The 14991-nt window shown below is 45.3% G+C and overlaps 1 protein-coding gene across 1 annotated transcript in view; it reads left to right on the top strand.

Moving 5' to 3' along the window:
- Positions 1-14991, top strand: part of UNC93A (unc-93 homolog A) — a 33743-nt gene that overhangs the window by 6046 nt on the left and 12706 nt on the right. Inside the window, exons 3-7 of the mRNA XM_034670803.1 lie at positions 6547-6684; positions 9988-10169; positions 11166-11395; positions 12804-12929; positions 14429-14640. Of these exons, the coding sequence (XP_034526694.1) occupies positions 6598-6684; positions 9988-10169; positions 11166-11395; positions 12804-12929; positions 14429-14640 (837 nt within the window). The 5' untranslated portion in view covers positions 6547-6597. The remainder of the gene's footprint in view (positions 1-6546; positions 6685-9987; positions 10170-11165; positions 11396-12803; positions 12930-14428; positions 14641-14991) is intronic.

Genomic DNA, 14991 nt, shown 5'->3' with positions numbered 1-14991 from the left:
TTAAGATATTTTATGTCAGCCTCATGATAACCACAGGGGAAAATCCTGTAGTAAATGTACAAAAGAACATGATAAAGAAGTCAAATCTTATATTACCAAAAGACATTAAAACACAAAAAAAGCAGTATGATAAGAAGCAAGGAACAACCCATTTATAAAACAACCAGAAAACAATTAACAAAAGGACAACAGTGAGTTCTTACTTATCAGTAATCACTTTAAACATAAAGGGATTAAATTCTCCAATTAAAAGACATAGAACGGCTGGGTGGATGAAAAAAAACAAGATATAACAGTATGCTGTCTAGAAGGGATTCACTTTAGCTGTAAAGACACAGACAGAGTGAAGGGATGGAAAATGATGTTTTAAGCAAATGAAACAACAACAACAAAAAAAGCAGAGGTAGCTATATCTATATTGGACAAAACAGACTTTAAACTAAAAATGGTAAAAAAAAAAGACAAAGAAGATTATTAAATGGTGATAAAAATGTCAATACAACAAAAAGATACAACAATTGTGATATTGTTATATATAATATTTCTGCACTCAACATTGGAGCACCTAAACATATATAGTGAAAACTAACAGAGCTGAAAGAAGAAATCAGCAGGAATACGATACTAGTGGGGGACTTTAATACCCTATTCTCAACAATGGAGGGATCATACAGAGAATCAATATGGGAACAACAGATTTGAAAAACATTATACACCAAATGCCCCTAATAGACATATGCAGAGCATTCTATCCAACAACAGAATACACATTCTTCTCAGGAGCACATGGATCATTTTCTAGGATAAACTAGAAGTTAGACCACAAAACAAGTCTGAGCAAATTCTAAATGGTTGAAATAATATCAAGTATCTTCTCTGACCAAAATGTCATGAACCCAGAAATCAATAATGAAAGGAAAACTGGAAAATTTATGAAAACATGAAAATTAAACAACACTCACCATAACAACCAATGGATCAAAAAAGAAATTAAAGGAGAAATAAAAAAGTTTTTTGAGACAAACAAAAATGGAAATGCAACATATCAGAACTTGTGGGGTGCAAGAAAAACAGTTCTAAGAGCAAAGTTCATTGCAATAAATGCCTATATTAAGAAGCAAGAAAGATCCCAAATAAGCAACCAATCTTTATGCTTTAAGGTACAAACTGAATACAAAGTTAGAAGAAAGGAAATAGTAAAGATTAGAGCAGAAATAAATGAAATAGAGAATAGAAAAACAATAGAAAAGATTAACCAAAGTAAGACTTGGTTCTTTGAAATGATAATATTTACAAACCCTCATCTAACCAAAGAAAAAAGAAAAAGGACCAAAATCAACTAAATTATAAATAGGAAAGGAGACATTACCATGGATACTACAGAAATTCAAAGGATAAGCAACTGTAAGCCCACAAACTGGACAACCTAATAAAAATGGAAAATTTTTTAGAAATCTATAAATTACTAAGACTGAATAAGGAAGAAATAAAAAAGTATGAACAGAAAAATTACTAGTAAGGAGATTGACTCCGTAATAAAAAATTTCCCAATGAAGAAAAACCCAAGACCAGATGGCTTTATCAGTGAATTTGCCAAACATTCAAAGAAGAATTAATACCAATTCTTCCCAAGCTCTTCCAAAAAATCAAGGAAGGGGGCCATTCCCAAACTCATTTTATGAGGTCAGCATTACCCTGATACCAAATCCAAAAAAGGTTGCTGCCAGAAAAACAAACAAACAAAAAAAAACTACAGGCCAATATCCCTGGTGAATATCAGTGCAACAATTTTCCACAAAATACTAGCAAAACAAATTCAGCAGCACATTAAAAGGACCATTCACCATGAACAACTAGGATTTACCGTTTGGAATGTGAGGATGGATAGTTGGACATGCATAAATCAATCATTGTGATGCATCACATCAATGGAATGAGAGAAAAGAATCGATCATTTCAATAGTAGCAGAAGAGGCATTTGACAATTCAACATTTATTCTCAATAAAAATTCTTCACAAGTTAGGCATAGAAAAAACATATCTCAACATAATAAAGACCATATATGACAAGCCCATAGCTAATACCATGCTCAATGGTGAAAGGTTGAAACTTTTCCTCTGGTTATATAAGGAAGAAGACAATGGTGTCCACTCTCACTGCTTCTATTCAACATAGTACTAGAAGTCCTAGCCAGAGCAATCATGCAAGAAAGAGAAATAAAAGGTGTCAGAATTAAAAAGCAGGAAGTAAAATTGTCTCTATTTTTAAAGGACATTATCTTATATAGAGAAAATCCTAAAGGTTCAACCAAGAAACTATTAGATCTAACCAATGAATTCAGTGAAGTTGCAGGATACAAAATCAACATATGAAAATAAGTAGCATTTCTATACATCAACAACAAATTTTCAGAAAAAGAATAATTGGAATTGATCCCACTTACAGTAACATCAAGAACAATAAAATATTTAGGAATAAATTTAAGGAGGTGAAAGATCTGTACTCTGAAAACTACAAGACATTGATGAAAGACATCAAAGAGAACACAAATAAATGGAAAAGTATCCCACATTCATGGATTGGAAGAATTCATATAGTTTAAATGTCAGTGATACCATAAGCCACCTATAGGTTTAAGTCAATTCCTATCAGGTTTCCAAAGACATTTTTTATAGAAGCAGGAAAAAAAAAACCTCTTAAAATTTCATATGGAACCACAAAAGACCCCCCAAAGCCAAAGAAATCCTAAGAATAAAGCAGAAAACATCACACTTCCTGATTTCAAGCTATACTATAAAGCAATATTCATCAAAAGAGTATGGTATTGGCATAAAACAGATGAATAGACCCATGGAACAGAAGTAAGAAATAAACCCAAGCATTATAAAGTTAACTAATCTTTGACAGGGAGTCAAGAATACTCAATGGAGAGAAGACAGTCTTTTTAATAAATGGTGCTGGGATAATTGGATATTCACATGTAAAGGAATGAAACTGGGCCCATATCTTATTTCACGCACAAAATTAACTCAAAATGGATTAAAGACTTAAATATGAGACCTGCCACCATGAACCTCCTAGAAGAAAACACAGGACTAAAGCTCTGGATGTGATGCCTACAGTACAAACAACAAAATCAAAAGTAAATGAGTGGAATGACATCAAACTAAAAAGCTCTGAACAGCAAAAGAAACCATCAACAAAGTGGAAAGAAAACCTATGGAAGGGGAAAAATATTTGCAAACCATATATCTGATAAGGGATTAATATCTAATATACATAAAGAATGCATACAACTCAATAGCAAAAAACAAACAAACAAAAAAGAATTTTAAAATGGACAAGGACCTGAACAGCCATTTCTCCAAAGAAGATACACCAAAAACTAACAGGTACATGAAAAATGCACAATATCTCGAATCATCACAAAAATGTAAATCAAAACCACAATGAGATATCACCTCACACCTGTTAGAATGGCCATCATCAAAAAGACAAGAGATAACAAAAGCTGTCAAGGATGTGGAGAAAAGGATCCCTTGTGCACTGTTGGTAGGAATGTAAATTGGTGCAGTCACTGTGGAAAACAGAATCGAGGTTCCTCAAAAAGTTAAAAATAGGACTACGGTATGATCTAGCAATCTCACTTCTGGGTGTATATCCAAAGAAAATGAAAACACTGGGATGCCTGGATGGCTTAGATGGTTAGGCGTCTGCCTTCAGCTCAGGTCATAATCCCAGAGTTCTGGGATCGAGTCCCTCATTGGGCTCTTTACTCAGTGGGGAGCCTGCTTCTCCCTCTGCCTCTGCCTGCGGCTCTCCCTGCTTGTGCTCTCTGTCTCTGACAAATAAATAAATAAAATCTTTAAAAAAAATGAAAATCCTAACTCGAAAATGTACCTGCACCCCCATGTTCACAGCAGCATTATTTATCATAGCCAAGACATGGGAGCAATCTAGGCATCCATCAGTGAATGAATGGATAGGCAAGTTGCATATATAGATACAATGGAACATTATTCAGCCATAAAAAATGTGGAACTCCTACCATTTGTGACAACATGTGTGGACTCCGAAGGCATTATGCTTAGTGAAATAAGACAAGGGAAGACAGATACTGTATGATCTCTCTTACATGTAGAATCTTAAAAAATAAATTTAAAAAATTTAAAAACCAAACTCACAGAAAAAAAAAATCAGACTTGTGGGTACCAGCAACAGAGGGTGAACGGAAAATAGAGGAAGGTGGACAAAAGGCACAAAATTCCAATTACAAGATCAATAATTACTAGAGATGTGAGGCAGAGCATGACAACTACAGGTAACACTGCTGGATGTACGTCTAGGAAATAGAGGGACGTTTTTAAATCCTAAGACTTCATCACCAAAAAAATGTGGGTTTTTTTCTCTTTCCTCTCTTTCCTTTTTATTGTATCTACATGAGAAGGTGGGTGGAGCTGGACCTGTCGCGGTAATCATTTCACAATAGATGTAAATCAAACCATGCCGCATACCTCAAACTTACACAGCGATATATGTGAACTATTTCTCACTGAAACTGGGCGGGGGGAGCATTTCGTTCTGCTAGAGAGCCAAGGCAGATTGTAAAATACTGTTCGTTTAAGAAGTCGCTATTATGAGGGATAAAAGGGAAGAACCAGGAGGGAAAGTGGAAGCAGATAGTATGAAAGCCGTTATTTCCATGTGAACTCCTGACGACCAGAAGGACAGCTAGAGGGGCAGGGACGGACGTGGCTTGCAAAGACAGGAGCCGACTGAGGCTTCGAGGCATAAGCACAGAGCTAGAGCGGCAGCTCCCTGGAGTTGCTCCCCGGAGTCAGTGAGCAAATCCCAGCAGGTGGGTCGGGTATGTTTCACAGTGGGTGACGGAAGAAAACCTCAGTTGGGTCTTCTAAAATCGGAGTGGAAGTCAATTGTGAATAGTTATGGACAGGCCGGCGCTGAAGTAAGCTAGAATGTTGCTGGAAATAAAAAAAGAAGCCAGAGTTCATTAATTGATAAGATTGGTGTGAAAAAGTGAATGTTATACTAAGTATTAGATTTCTTTAAAAACTGTTCCAAGTGGTATTTTCTCTGAAAGTTAAAATGTCATCTTAGCCAGCTAATATTTCCTGGTGATGACTACGTTTTAGGGCTATTTCGGGGGCTTTCACAATTATTAGCTTCCTGAACTTTTGCAACTCTCCTTTTTCAAGAGGAAAGTGGGTTTGGAAGGTGGTGTGATTCCCATGAGACTCCCCAGCAGAGAAGTGACCGGGCTAGTGTTTGAACCCACAGGTCTCATTTGTTTCCATGTTGATGTCTTTTATGGGACAATGCTGCTTGCATATCTGTAGTAAGTATGACAATCCACGTTTTGTCTGCACATAAAACCATTATTTTCCTAAAAATTTTATTTTCACAAGACTAAATTAAGCTGCAAGGGCTTTATCGTGCTCTTCAAACAGAATGACATACTCCCATGGATGGTGCTGCCATCCATGTAACCATGGTAACCTAACCATGTTAGGCTCACCAACACCGTGAGGTTTTTCTTACAGGTGCAAATAAAATAAAAATCGCTGATTTCACGGAACTTTGGAAACAATCTTCAAACATCAAGTTCACCAACAACTGAACGAAAGAATTGAACGAACAATTGGGTAAACAAGTGGTTTTGCTTATTAGCTGTGAGATATGGTTAAGTTGTTTAAAACCAGACGGGTGCTACCCAGTATGGTAGGCACCGCGACAGGTAGCTATTTAAATTTAAATTAATTAAAATTAAGTGCAGTGATGAGTTCAGTTCCTCAATTGCACTATAGCCATGTTTCGAGTGGCTGCCAGGGACAGTGCAGAAAGTTCTCTTGGACAGTATTGCTCTCTTCCAAAAATCCAAAATCTGTGACCTGTACTGAAGTTCAGCTCCCTGTCTAGTAATGTCTGAGAGTTCCAGTGACAATTATCACAGCTCCCCTGGGGACAACATAAAATGATGCATGTAAAGTCCTTTGTAAATTATAAAATGCTATACTCAAGAGGTGTTGTGGCTTCGTTTGTTTTTTAATTGTTGCGGTGTTACAAAATCATGTAGCCTTTGAGAGACCAATACTTTGGCCCCTGGATCTTACAATCCTGTTACGTCTTTTTCAGAAGTTGAGCTATGTATCTTGAAGCTCGCATTCATACTTTGTTCTTTAAGACTCAGGTACATCCACATTCTGCAAATTGACAATTTCTTTTAATGCGAAAGTTACCGTCATATATCTATGCAAATCATTATTACTGTAAGGACTCTACTAGAAATTAATAGGGGAAACCTGCAAGTACGTACAAGCTGATCAAAGTCTTAATCTTTTGCCCTGTTAGAAACTGGTTGTTGTAGCTCACAGAGAAGGGGAATGAACAATAACCCCATGGTGCTTCACGGTGTCAGTGATAACCGAGTCCATTAACTCACCTGTGCCTGTCACGCAGACGAGAGAGAGAGAATGTGACTTCTTGGTACAGACTGCTTTTCCTACGCCCCAATTGGTTTCTCTTAGGAACGACGAGTCTGCATAACAAACTGATGGTTGACATCTTTAATCAGCAAGATGGAAAGAAGCCTGAAGAATGTCCTTGTGGTTTCTTTTGGATTCCTGCTTCTCTTTACAGCCTACGGAGGCCTTCAGAGCCTGCAGGTAAGTGAGAACACTTCTGAGTGAACATCTTTCTCTCGGCCTCCAGGAATCCCCATGGTCACAGAAGACGAGGAACGCAGGGTTTCTCATGAACCAATTCACTCCCCAAGCCTCTCAAACAGTGGTTTTTACGTGCGAGCTTGCAACGCAGAGCCCCACCCAGTCCAGCAGGATTGCCCCGCAGAGAGTGTGCGCGTGACCCTTGGACAAGGGGTGTGGGTCTTGGCTTAGTGATGCGATAAGATGTTCTTTGCCTTTGGATAGTTACAGGGAGAGACGCAGGATGAATCATTGTGAGTTCTATGGTTTCATGACTGGCTTTGTGGTTGGGGTAGTAGGTAGTAATATGAATTTATCAGGTTTCACTAAACTATATAGATTCTAAGCCTCTTTAAGCAACACGGTGAACTTGTCAAAGTGCTTGTGTAAGTTTGACCCCCATGGCGCTCTTTCCTCCTCGGGCCTCTCCAAGCAGCTGTGGCAGGGGTCACATTGCCAAGGAATAGTTTTGCTATATATTTCCCCAGATAGTTACTTTTTTATTTTTTTTCCAAGTGTAGTTGACATGGGGCAGCAGCCCAGAGAGAACAGACGCGCCCCCCCCACCGCACACCCGGGTCCTCCCCAGCGCGCCTGGGCTCCCGGGGGTAGAAGCACCACGGTCATTGCTCAGACCCCCTCTTCCTTGGAAGACCAGAGACGTGAGGGAAGCAGACCTCCAACTCTGGCGTGCGGCAGTCCCCCCGCCCAGTTCATGCCTTCTGTCCCAGCCCTAACCCGCCGTATTTCCTCACTTGTTGATCCAGAATATGTAAACATGGCTTAGCTGGGACCGATGTCTCCCTCAGTCAGGACTGGCCTAAGCAAAGAATGCAATGACATGGACAGTAGCGACCTTTGGTGCAGCTGCGTCCCTGCAAGGTTGGAGGCACCTGCCTGTCCCTGTCATTTCCTTCTGCTTTCATCTGGTTAGCTTCATTCTCAGGCCTCCAGGGGGCGACACAGATTGTCCCAGGCATCCCCAGGGTCCCAGCCCTGATCTGAACTCACCGCGGGACCCAGGCACACACCTACACAGCCTCCCCCTGCAGCAGCTGTGGCCCTCTCACTCCTGCGGCTAATGGTCATTCGGATCTCCACTTGGATGTCACCCTCTCCCCCTTCCCTGCTCCCTGGAACCGAAGTCTGGATGGGGCATAGCTGTGTGTACTCCCCTGGTGCTACGGCAGCCTCTGCAGTACGCCTGTGAGTCTCTGATGCCAGGAGGACAGTCACTACTCCATGACCATGTCCCCGGACTAAGACAGTGCTCGACACCCAGGAGGCAATCGATGGATAGCTCTGTGCATGAAAGTCAGCAGTACATGCCAGTCTCCAGCTTACCTCCCTTCCCAGGCTCTCCATGGGCTTAGAGATCCGACCTACTGCCCAGGACTGAGCCAGGACTCCTCATGGTCTAGTCCGGCAGTCTGTTCAGACTCATCTCCCCAGAAGAGCTTCACGGCTCTGGACAAAGCAGCTCGATGTTCCCTGCTGCCTCTCAGCTCAGGACGAGGCCCATGCAAACTCATCCCCCATATCTCCTGCCTCCCACACCTCCCACCCTTCCTCAGGTTGCCCCCTCATCCTCCAGATCTCATTTGGTCTTCATGCCTTCTAGAAGGTCTTTCTGCCTGCACTGGGCTAGCTTCCCTTACAGGACTCAGGCTCGATTGCAATGGCCTGTTTGCTGGTGTTACTCTGTCAGCTCCTGTCCACCGTGCACTCTTAGAGAGCAGTGGCTGTTGTCATTTCCTTTGGTTTCACTAGAGCAGTGCACAGAGCCTCTACTGTGCATGCTTAAGGATGTGTTTGTTGAGTGACTTGAGTGAATGTCCTACTTGCTTCTGGGAGCAGGTCTTGCCTGATTCAGATTCACATGCCCACATCCTCATCCTCACACCGTATTCTGCAGCTCTGCTCTCCTAACACATGCAGACACAGGTGTTTGGACCCCGGTGTTCACGTAGGAAAGAAATTTGCTTTTAAAACTTGATTCCCACTTTGGCTGCTGAAATTTGTCTTCCTTTTCAGTGTTTGCAGTCAGATTCAATTGTAAGTGACCAGCATGCCTTGCTGATTTGCAGCCGCACTGCGGGTGGAAGAGAAATTCCAGCACATGGAAGTGCTGTATGCTTCTCATGAATACGAGGAGACGAGCTCAGTAATACAGGAGGAACTCATATGTTTGTATTAAGGAAACAAAAGGCTCAGGCTGAACCAACTCCTAGCAACCAGAGTCATAAGCGGAAATTTCCAGATAACCCCCACGTCAGAGCAGAGTGCTCAATCTCCATCTTCCATCCAGATTTCAGAATTTTCATGGGACTAGCTGTTGTTACTTTCAGTCTCAGTCAATCCACACATAGTGCTATGTGCCTGCTTTGGGCAAGGCTTCGGGAGAGATTTGGAACACGCAGAACATTTCCCAAGTTCAGGGATCGTCATCAGCTGGGGTGACACCATGGGTCACCAGGTCGTGCGTGCTAGAGGTCAGGTGAAATTCTAGCACAGGATCAAAGCAGAGGTGTCTATGGATGACATTATCCATGGGCCCATGGAGACCCTTGATCTGCACTTGAAGAATGGGCACCCTTTGGAAAGCGAGCACAAGGAAAGTCAGAGCATGTCCAGGGGTGGGGCAGGAAAGGAAGAGAGAAGAGAGAATCCTCAAGTGGTGGGTGCCATGCAGAGTCAGAACTCAGCCCAAGGGTTTGGGGTCCACAGTGGACAGAATGACAGTGAGGGAGTACCAAGGGGCTCCACCTGTGCTGTGCAGGGTCCCTTGCTGCAGGACATTGTCTTGGGGGGGGCAGCTAGGAAGGAATGTGAACAGTCCAGTCATTGAAGTACCAGCTTCCAGATCATCTAACTATCTAGCTGTGCGCATGAGTCTACAAGGAGACAGTGTCCCCTTCTTTAGGTCTTGCGTGGGGAAAATAGCACCCATTTCTCAGCTTTAAAGGGGAAGAATGCACAGCTGTCCTATAGATGAAAGCAGGTGTCACAGAAGGCATGAGGCCTTCTGCTCCCCTGTGACCCCAGCACCCTGGGCCTTGGGCTTTCCCCCTCCCCAGTCTCTAGTAGCAGCTGACTCTCTGTTGGGACTGTGCTGGTTTCCCCCCACGCCTCACCTGTCAGCTGGGTGGGGGCCGCCGGCCAGGAAAAGCCTATTGCTGGTGGTCTCAGGAACCTAGTGCTGACCTACAGCTCTTTCCCCTTGGCCAGTGGCCCCTCTGACCAGGGCGGTTTTGTCCCCCACAGAGCAGCCTGTACAGTGAGGAAGGCCTGGGGGTGACGGCACTCAGCACGCTGTATGGTGGGATGCTCCTGTCCTCCATGTTCCTCCCGCCGCTCCTGATTAAGAAGTTTGGCTGCAAGTGGACCATCGTCATCTCCATGTGCTGTTACGTGGCCTTCTCCTTGGGCAACTTCTACGCCAGCTGGTATAGCCCGCACAGCTCCCACCCTGCTTCTGGGTCAGGCCTCAGGTTCAGCTGCTCACAAGCGCTCAGCTGGCACCTGCCCCATGATGCCTCACTGTATCCCCTTTAACATGAGTGCTGTTTCCTGAAATTCCTCTCTGCTTCTGGGACAGGATAATGTGGAGGCTTTCTTCCCCGTTTTTCCCATCAAGATGTCTCTGTCCCTTTTGCTAGGCCCATCTCCTCCTCCCAGTCCCCAGCCCTGACCTTCTCTCAGGTCTGTTGTGGGCCTTGAGCTTCCCCCTGCACCAGGACACCTTTGTGGCCCCAGTGATGAGAGCTAGACCCTGACTAAGATGTCCAGGGTGAATTCCAGGGGATTGAGCAGAATGTGACCAATGGATCCAACACTATACCCTCACCCCATCACAGGAAGTGGACGTGGCAGGGCTAGAGCTGGTGCAGGAGCCCAGGCTGAGCTCTGCTTACTCCCTGATTGAGAGGAGTCCTCCGGGACCAAGCTCCAAGAGCACCAGCCTCACACTCTCATTCCCGAGAACACACCTGTCAAGCATCTATCTCTCTGGAGGGATGCCTGTTGTCATCCAGGACATAATGATTATGATGACTTCACATTCTTCTCTTTCTTACTGCCATAGAGTTTTCATGCAGAGTCTTCAATGAAGAGGGTAAATCAATCAATGTTTCAAAAAATAAATAAGTTATTTTCAACATTTAGCTGTTAGAAATAGTCAAAAACCACCCAACCTTACTTGTAACCCCAGCTCGTTGGTAGTTGCTCTCAAACACAAAGAACTTCACTGGCAGTGAATTTCTCTTCTAAACCAGAAAGGGCACTGGGTTTGGTCCTTTATCTGAGTCTGACGGATGGTGAATCCATCTAGCCAATCCATAAACATAATAATGCTTACAATAGACGAGGCATGGAGTTTCCTTCTCCACAGAGGTAGGGAAGAATGGAGGAGGAAGAGGCGATGTTTGCATTTTATTTTGCAGGTACACCTTGATTCCCACCTCCATACTGCTGGGTCTTGGAGCAGCCCCGCTGTGGTCCGCTCAATGCACGTACCTCACCATCATGGGAAACACACAAGCAGAGAAGGTGGGAAAAGTTGGCAGAGATGTGGTGAACCAGTATTTTGGCATCTTCTTTCTCATATTCCAGTCATCCGGTGTGTGGGGCAACCTGATCTCCTCCCTGGTGTTTGGCCAGACACCCACTCAAGGTAAAAGGGAATAGGGCTCAGGGATGGCTCCTGAAAGGGTCCCCTATCCCACTTACACACGTCTTTATTCCAAGACTCAGGCAGGTGAACCACCTAAGATGTGGTTCGCAGCTGCCCGCGCCCCAGCCTCTCCTGGTTTCCAGCTCTTTCAGGGCAGTCTGTGTAGTTCCGAGGGGCTGTCTCTTCCACAAGTGCCTCAGCCACTCTGACCCTGCCCTTCCAGGGGCAGGGGGAGGGCTTGCAGAGCAATGCCCATGGGATATGGAGGGCTACTGCCAGTGGAACATGGGCTCATAGAATCATCACTATCCTTTTAGACCAACAGGTTCAACTGATTCACTGTCCCACTGAATTGATCCACTGTCCAGTGTCTTAAATGTTCCACGTAAGACCAGTTGTCCCTTAACTGATTTCAAAATTTGACAGCTAATGTCTTAACTCACATCTTTACCTGACCTTGTCCAGACGTGGATATAAAGTGTTTATCTGTTTAATGTCTGCACCCTTGGATGTCTGAGGATTTAAACCAAGGGCAGAGGAAATAAACTCTCTGATTCTCACAGGCAACCTTTATTGGGGTGGGGTGTGGTGGAAGGTCCTGACTCCAGACTCTTACCAGGATTATCCCTATCTCTCTGATATGGTCCTCCATCCTGCCATCCCCTATAAAGTCCCACCTTTGGGAAACTCCAAAATCCTCCTTCCCCAGTTTCTCATGTGATGTCATCACTAGCTAAGCGCATCTGAAGAAAGGAAACAATCTAGTGGATGGATACTCATCCATACTCATTACTGCTGCCAAGATCAGCAATAATGCAACAGAAACTGGGATTAAGGTTTAGTCTCTAGCACACGACTGATATGAAATGGAGTGAACAGCTTTACTTTGAAAGACATTCAGGCAAGCGAGCTTAATTCTCTGTGCTGCAGATCTCACCAGCCAAGTTCTATGTGATGAGATTCCTATTATGACAAATGTTCTTTCTTCCATGACATCTTCCCCCTCTCTCCAGAGACTCTGATATGGTCTGAGAGTCATTGACAGTGCATATTTTATTATTTTAGCAGATAGGGAAACTGACACTCAGAAGAGGTAGGAAATGACCTGCCCAAGGTCAAGGAATGGCTACAGATGAATCTGAAAGAGACCCCAGGGGCTCTGACACCTACTGTAATGTTAATGTACCTTATTCCTTCCTGATTAGTTTGGAAATGCTGAGCATTTACATCAGGTCCAGAAAGTCATAGGACAAGTACGTGGTCAGACAAGCCCGTGCCCCCTGACTTTGACCTATCATGATTCTTGCCTGTGGGGTGTCCAGGCTCCTGTTAGCTATTCATTCCCCGTGCCCCTTGCCCTATCGGTTTCCCATGTTCTCACGTCACCTTTCTTCTTCCGACGGCACAGAGGCCATCCCAGAGGAGCAGCTCTTGTCTTGTGGAGCCAGTGACTGTCTGATGGCCACGGCGTCCACCAACAGCACCCAGCGTCCCTCGCAGACACTCATCTACACCCTGCTGGGCATCTACACGGGTATGTGCTCACAGAGGGTGGAGTCCCAGGGACAGCAAACCTGACTCCTTCCTGTGGTGAAAAAGAGTATCTTCCCAAAGTATAAACATTCCTGCAAAATGTGTTCACCTGGGTTGTACCCAGGTATTTTTCATGTGATATCAAACACAGCAGAACAGGGCTGTCTAATAGTTTCCTATTAACATCATTTTTCTTTTGCAAAGTTCAATACAGTACCCATGTGTGCTTATTTCTATTTTAATTAACTAAATTAAAAGTACTGTTCCGAAGTCAAAACGTCAAGGATTGTTGGTCTCAAGGAACAGCCCAGCCATGCAAATGCGATTTCTGTATCCTCACCCCCACGTGAGGTTCCTCTCTGCGTGCCTGCCCCAGCTCTGCCCACAGCTTGTGAGAGGGCTGGCTTTGTAAACCTGGCAGTCTCAGGAATGCCCAGCCAGCACGTCGTGGCAGGACGGACTTGGTATCACAGGCTGGTAAGATGGAGCACAGAGAAAAAATAATTGAAGCCATCTTTAGAGGCTGATGGGTCTGAGCTATCGGACTAGAAATCATGGCTGAAAACCATTCTGAAGGGTTTTCACTGCCTTTCAGAGAAACGGGAAACGCATCAGGCTCCTGGATTAATCTGTGGCTGCCAGAGCACTGAGGGTCATTAGTGATGCCAGAGAGGAGAAACCTGGGACAGGTGCACAGGTATCGCAAAACCAGCAAGGACTGAGAAGGCTTCTGGGTACAGAGGAAAAGGAGTAAATGCTAGCCCTTGATCCAAACGACACAGGGGTGCATGGTGCAGAAAGAAGGACAGTCACACCTGCGGGATTAGGAGGGCACAGGTGGCCCCTCCAGGGGGAATGTCTTAAATAGAGTGCGTTTGCATAGTCAGCCCATTCACATGGTTCAAAACGCACCCACCATGAGAGGGAAAGCCCCGGCTGTCCCTCCTCCTCGCCGTTGCCGGCCCCAGCCCACCCCCGTTGTCAGTCGTTGCTGGACGTAGGTGGCACGAGGGACAGTGCGCCTCACAGCCTTCCTCTCCGAACACAAGCAGCGCATCACCAGTCTTTCCCCCAGCTGTTCCCCATGGGGAGTTCCCACCTTAGCCTATAAGGAGCTGCTTTGTTTCTTGTCTTCGAATGTGCGGTATCCCCTCGCATCCAGTATCCCCCAGTTCCCACCCCGGACTTGTGGGTAAACACATTTGGAATAAACATAAAGCTCAGCAAACGATAACCTCCTAGGACTTGTCCTGAGAAGGGAGACTGGCTGTTGCTGGAGGTTACCTGAGGGTGAGGACGAGGGGAACAGCGGCGGTGAGGGGCGCGGAGGACCTGGGCATCTCGCAGGGTGTGTGGTGCAGGCCAGAGGCTCTGCTCAGGCTCCGCAGCCTCGTTTCACTTAAACCAGGATTTGAAACCGATGCCCCAAAGGAGAGAAGGAGTAGCCGGTAGCCCCGGCTCCTGTGAGCACCCCAGCACCTGCCCTCTGCTTCCCTCCAGGGAGCGGCGTCCTGGCGGTCCTGCTCGTAGCCGTGTTTCTCGAACCCATCAAAGACGCTCAGCAGAAAAGTGAAGGGGAGAAGGAATTACCTTTCTGGTCCACCCTGCTGTCGACCTTCAGGCTGCTTCGAGACCGGCGCCTGCGCCTCCTGGTGCTGCTGCCCTTGTACAGCGGATTCGAGCAAGCCTTCCTCGCGGGCGACTACACCAGGGTACGAGGGAGCTGGGCGGGATGCGCGCCCTAACACCTGCGTGTGCCCTGCGTGTGCCGCCTCAGGGCCACTTCCTCCCTCCCCCCTCTCCATCCCCCCGCCCAGAGGGGCCTTATCTCCAGGGACCAGCTCTCACTGGAGATGTGTCTTCAGGGAAAGGGCCCGAGCTCCCCGGACTCATCACGTATAACACGGCCTTGTGTCAGGCCTGCCTGCCTCTCACCCTGTGCCCTTATTTTAGGGAAAAACATGAAACCCACGAGGACACTGGAACTCCTTCTCATGCTAGTTTTCAAATTATGCGTTTCAATCTGGAAATGGGCGTGGCTCTCAGGCACCGTCACCCTGTGT

Source organism: Ailuropoda melanoleuca, chromosome 10 (genome assembly GCF_002007445.2).
Source record: "Ailuropoda melanoleuca isolate Jingjing chromosome 10, ASM200744v2, whole genome shotgun sequence".
Lineage (NCBI taxonomy): Eukaryota > Metazoa > Chordata > Mammalia > Carnivora > Ursidae > Ailuropoda > Ailuropoda melanoleuca.
Note: the sequence above shows the minus strand (reverse complement) of the source record. Positions and strands in the feature narration are given on the sequence as shown.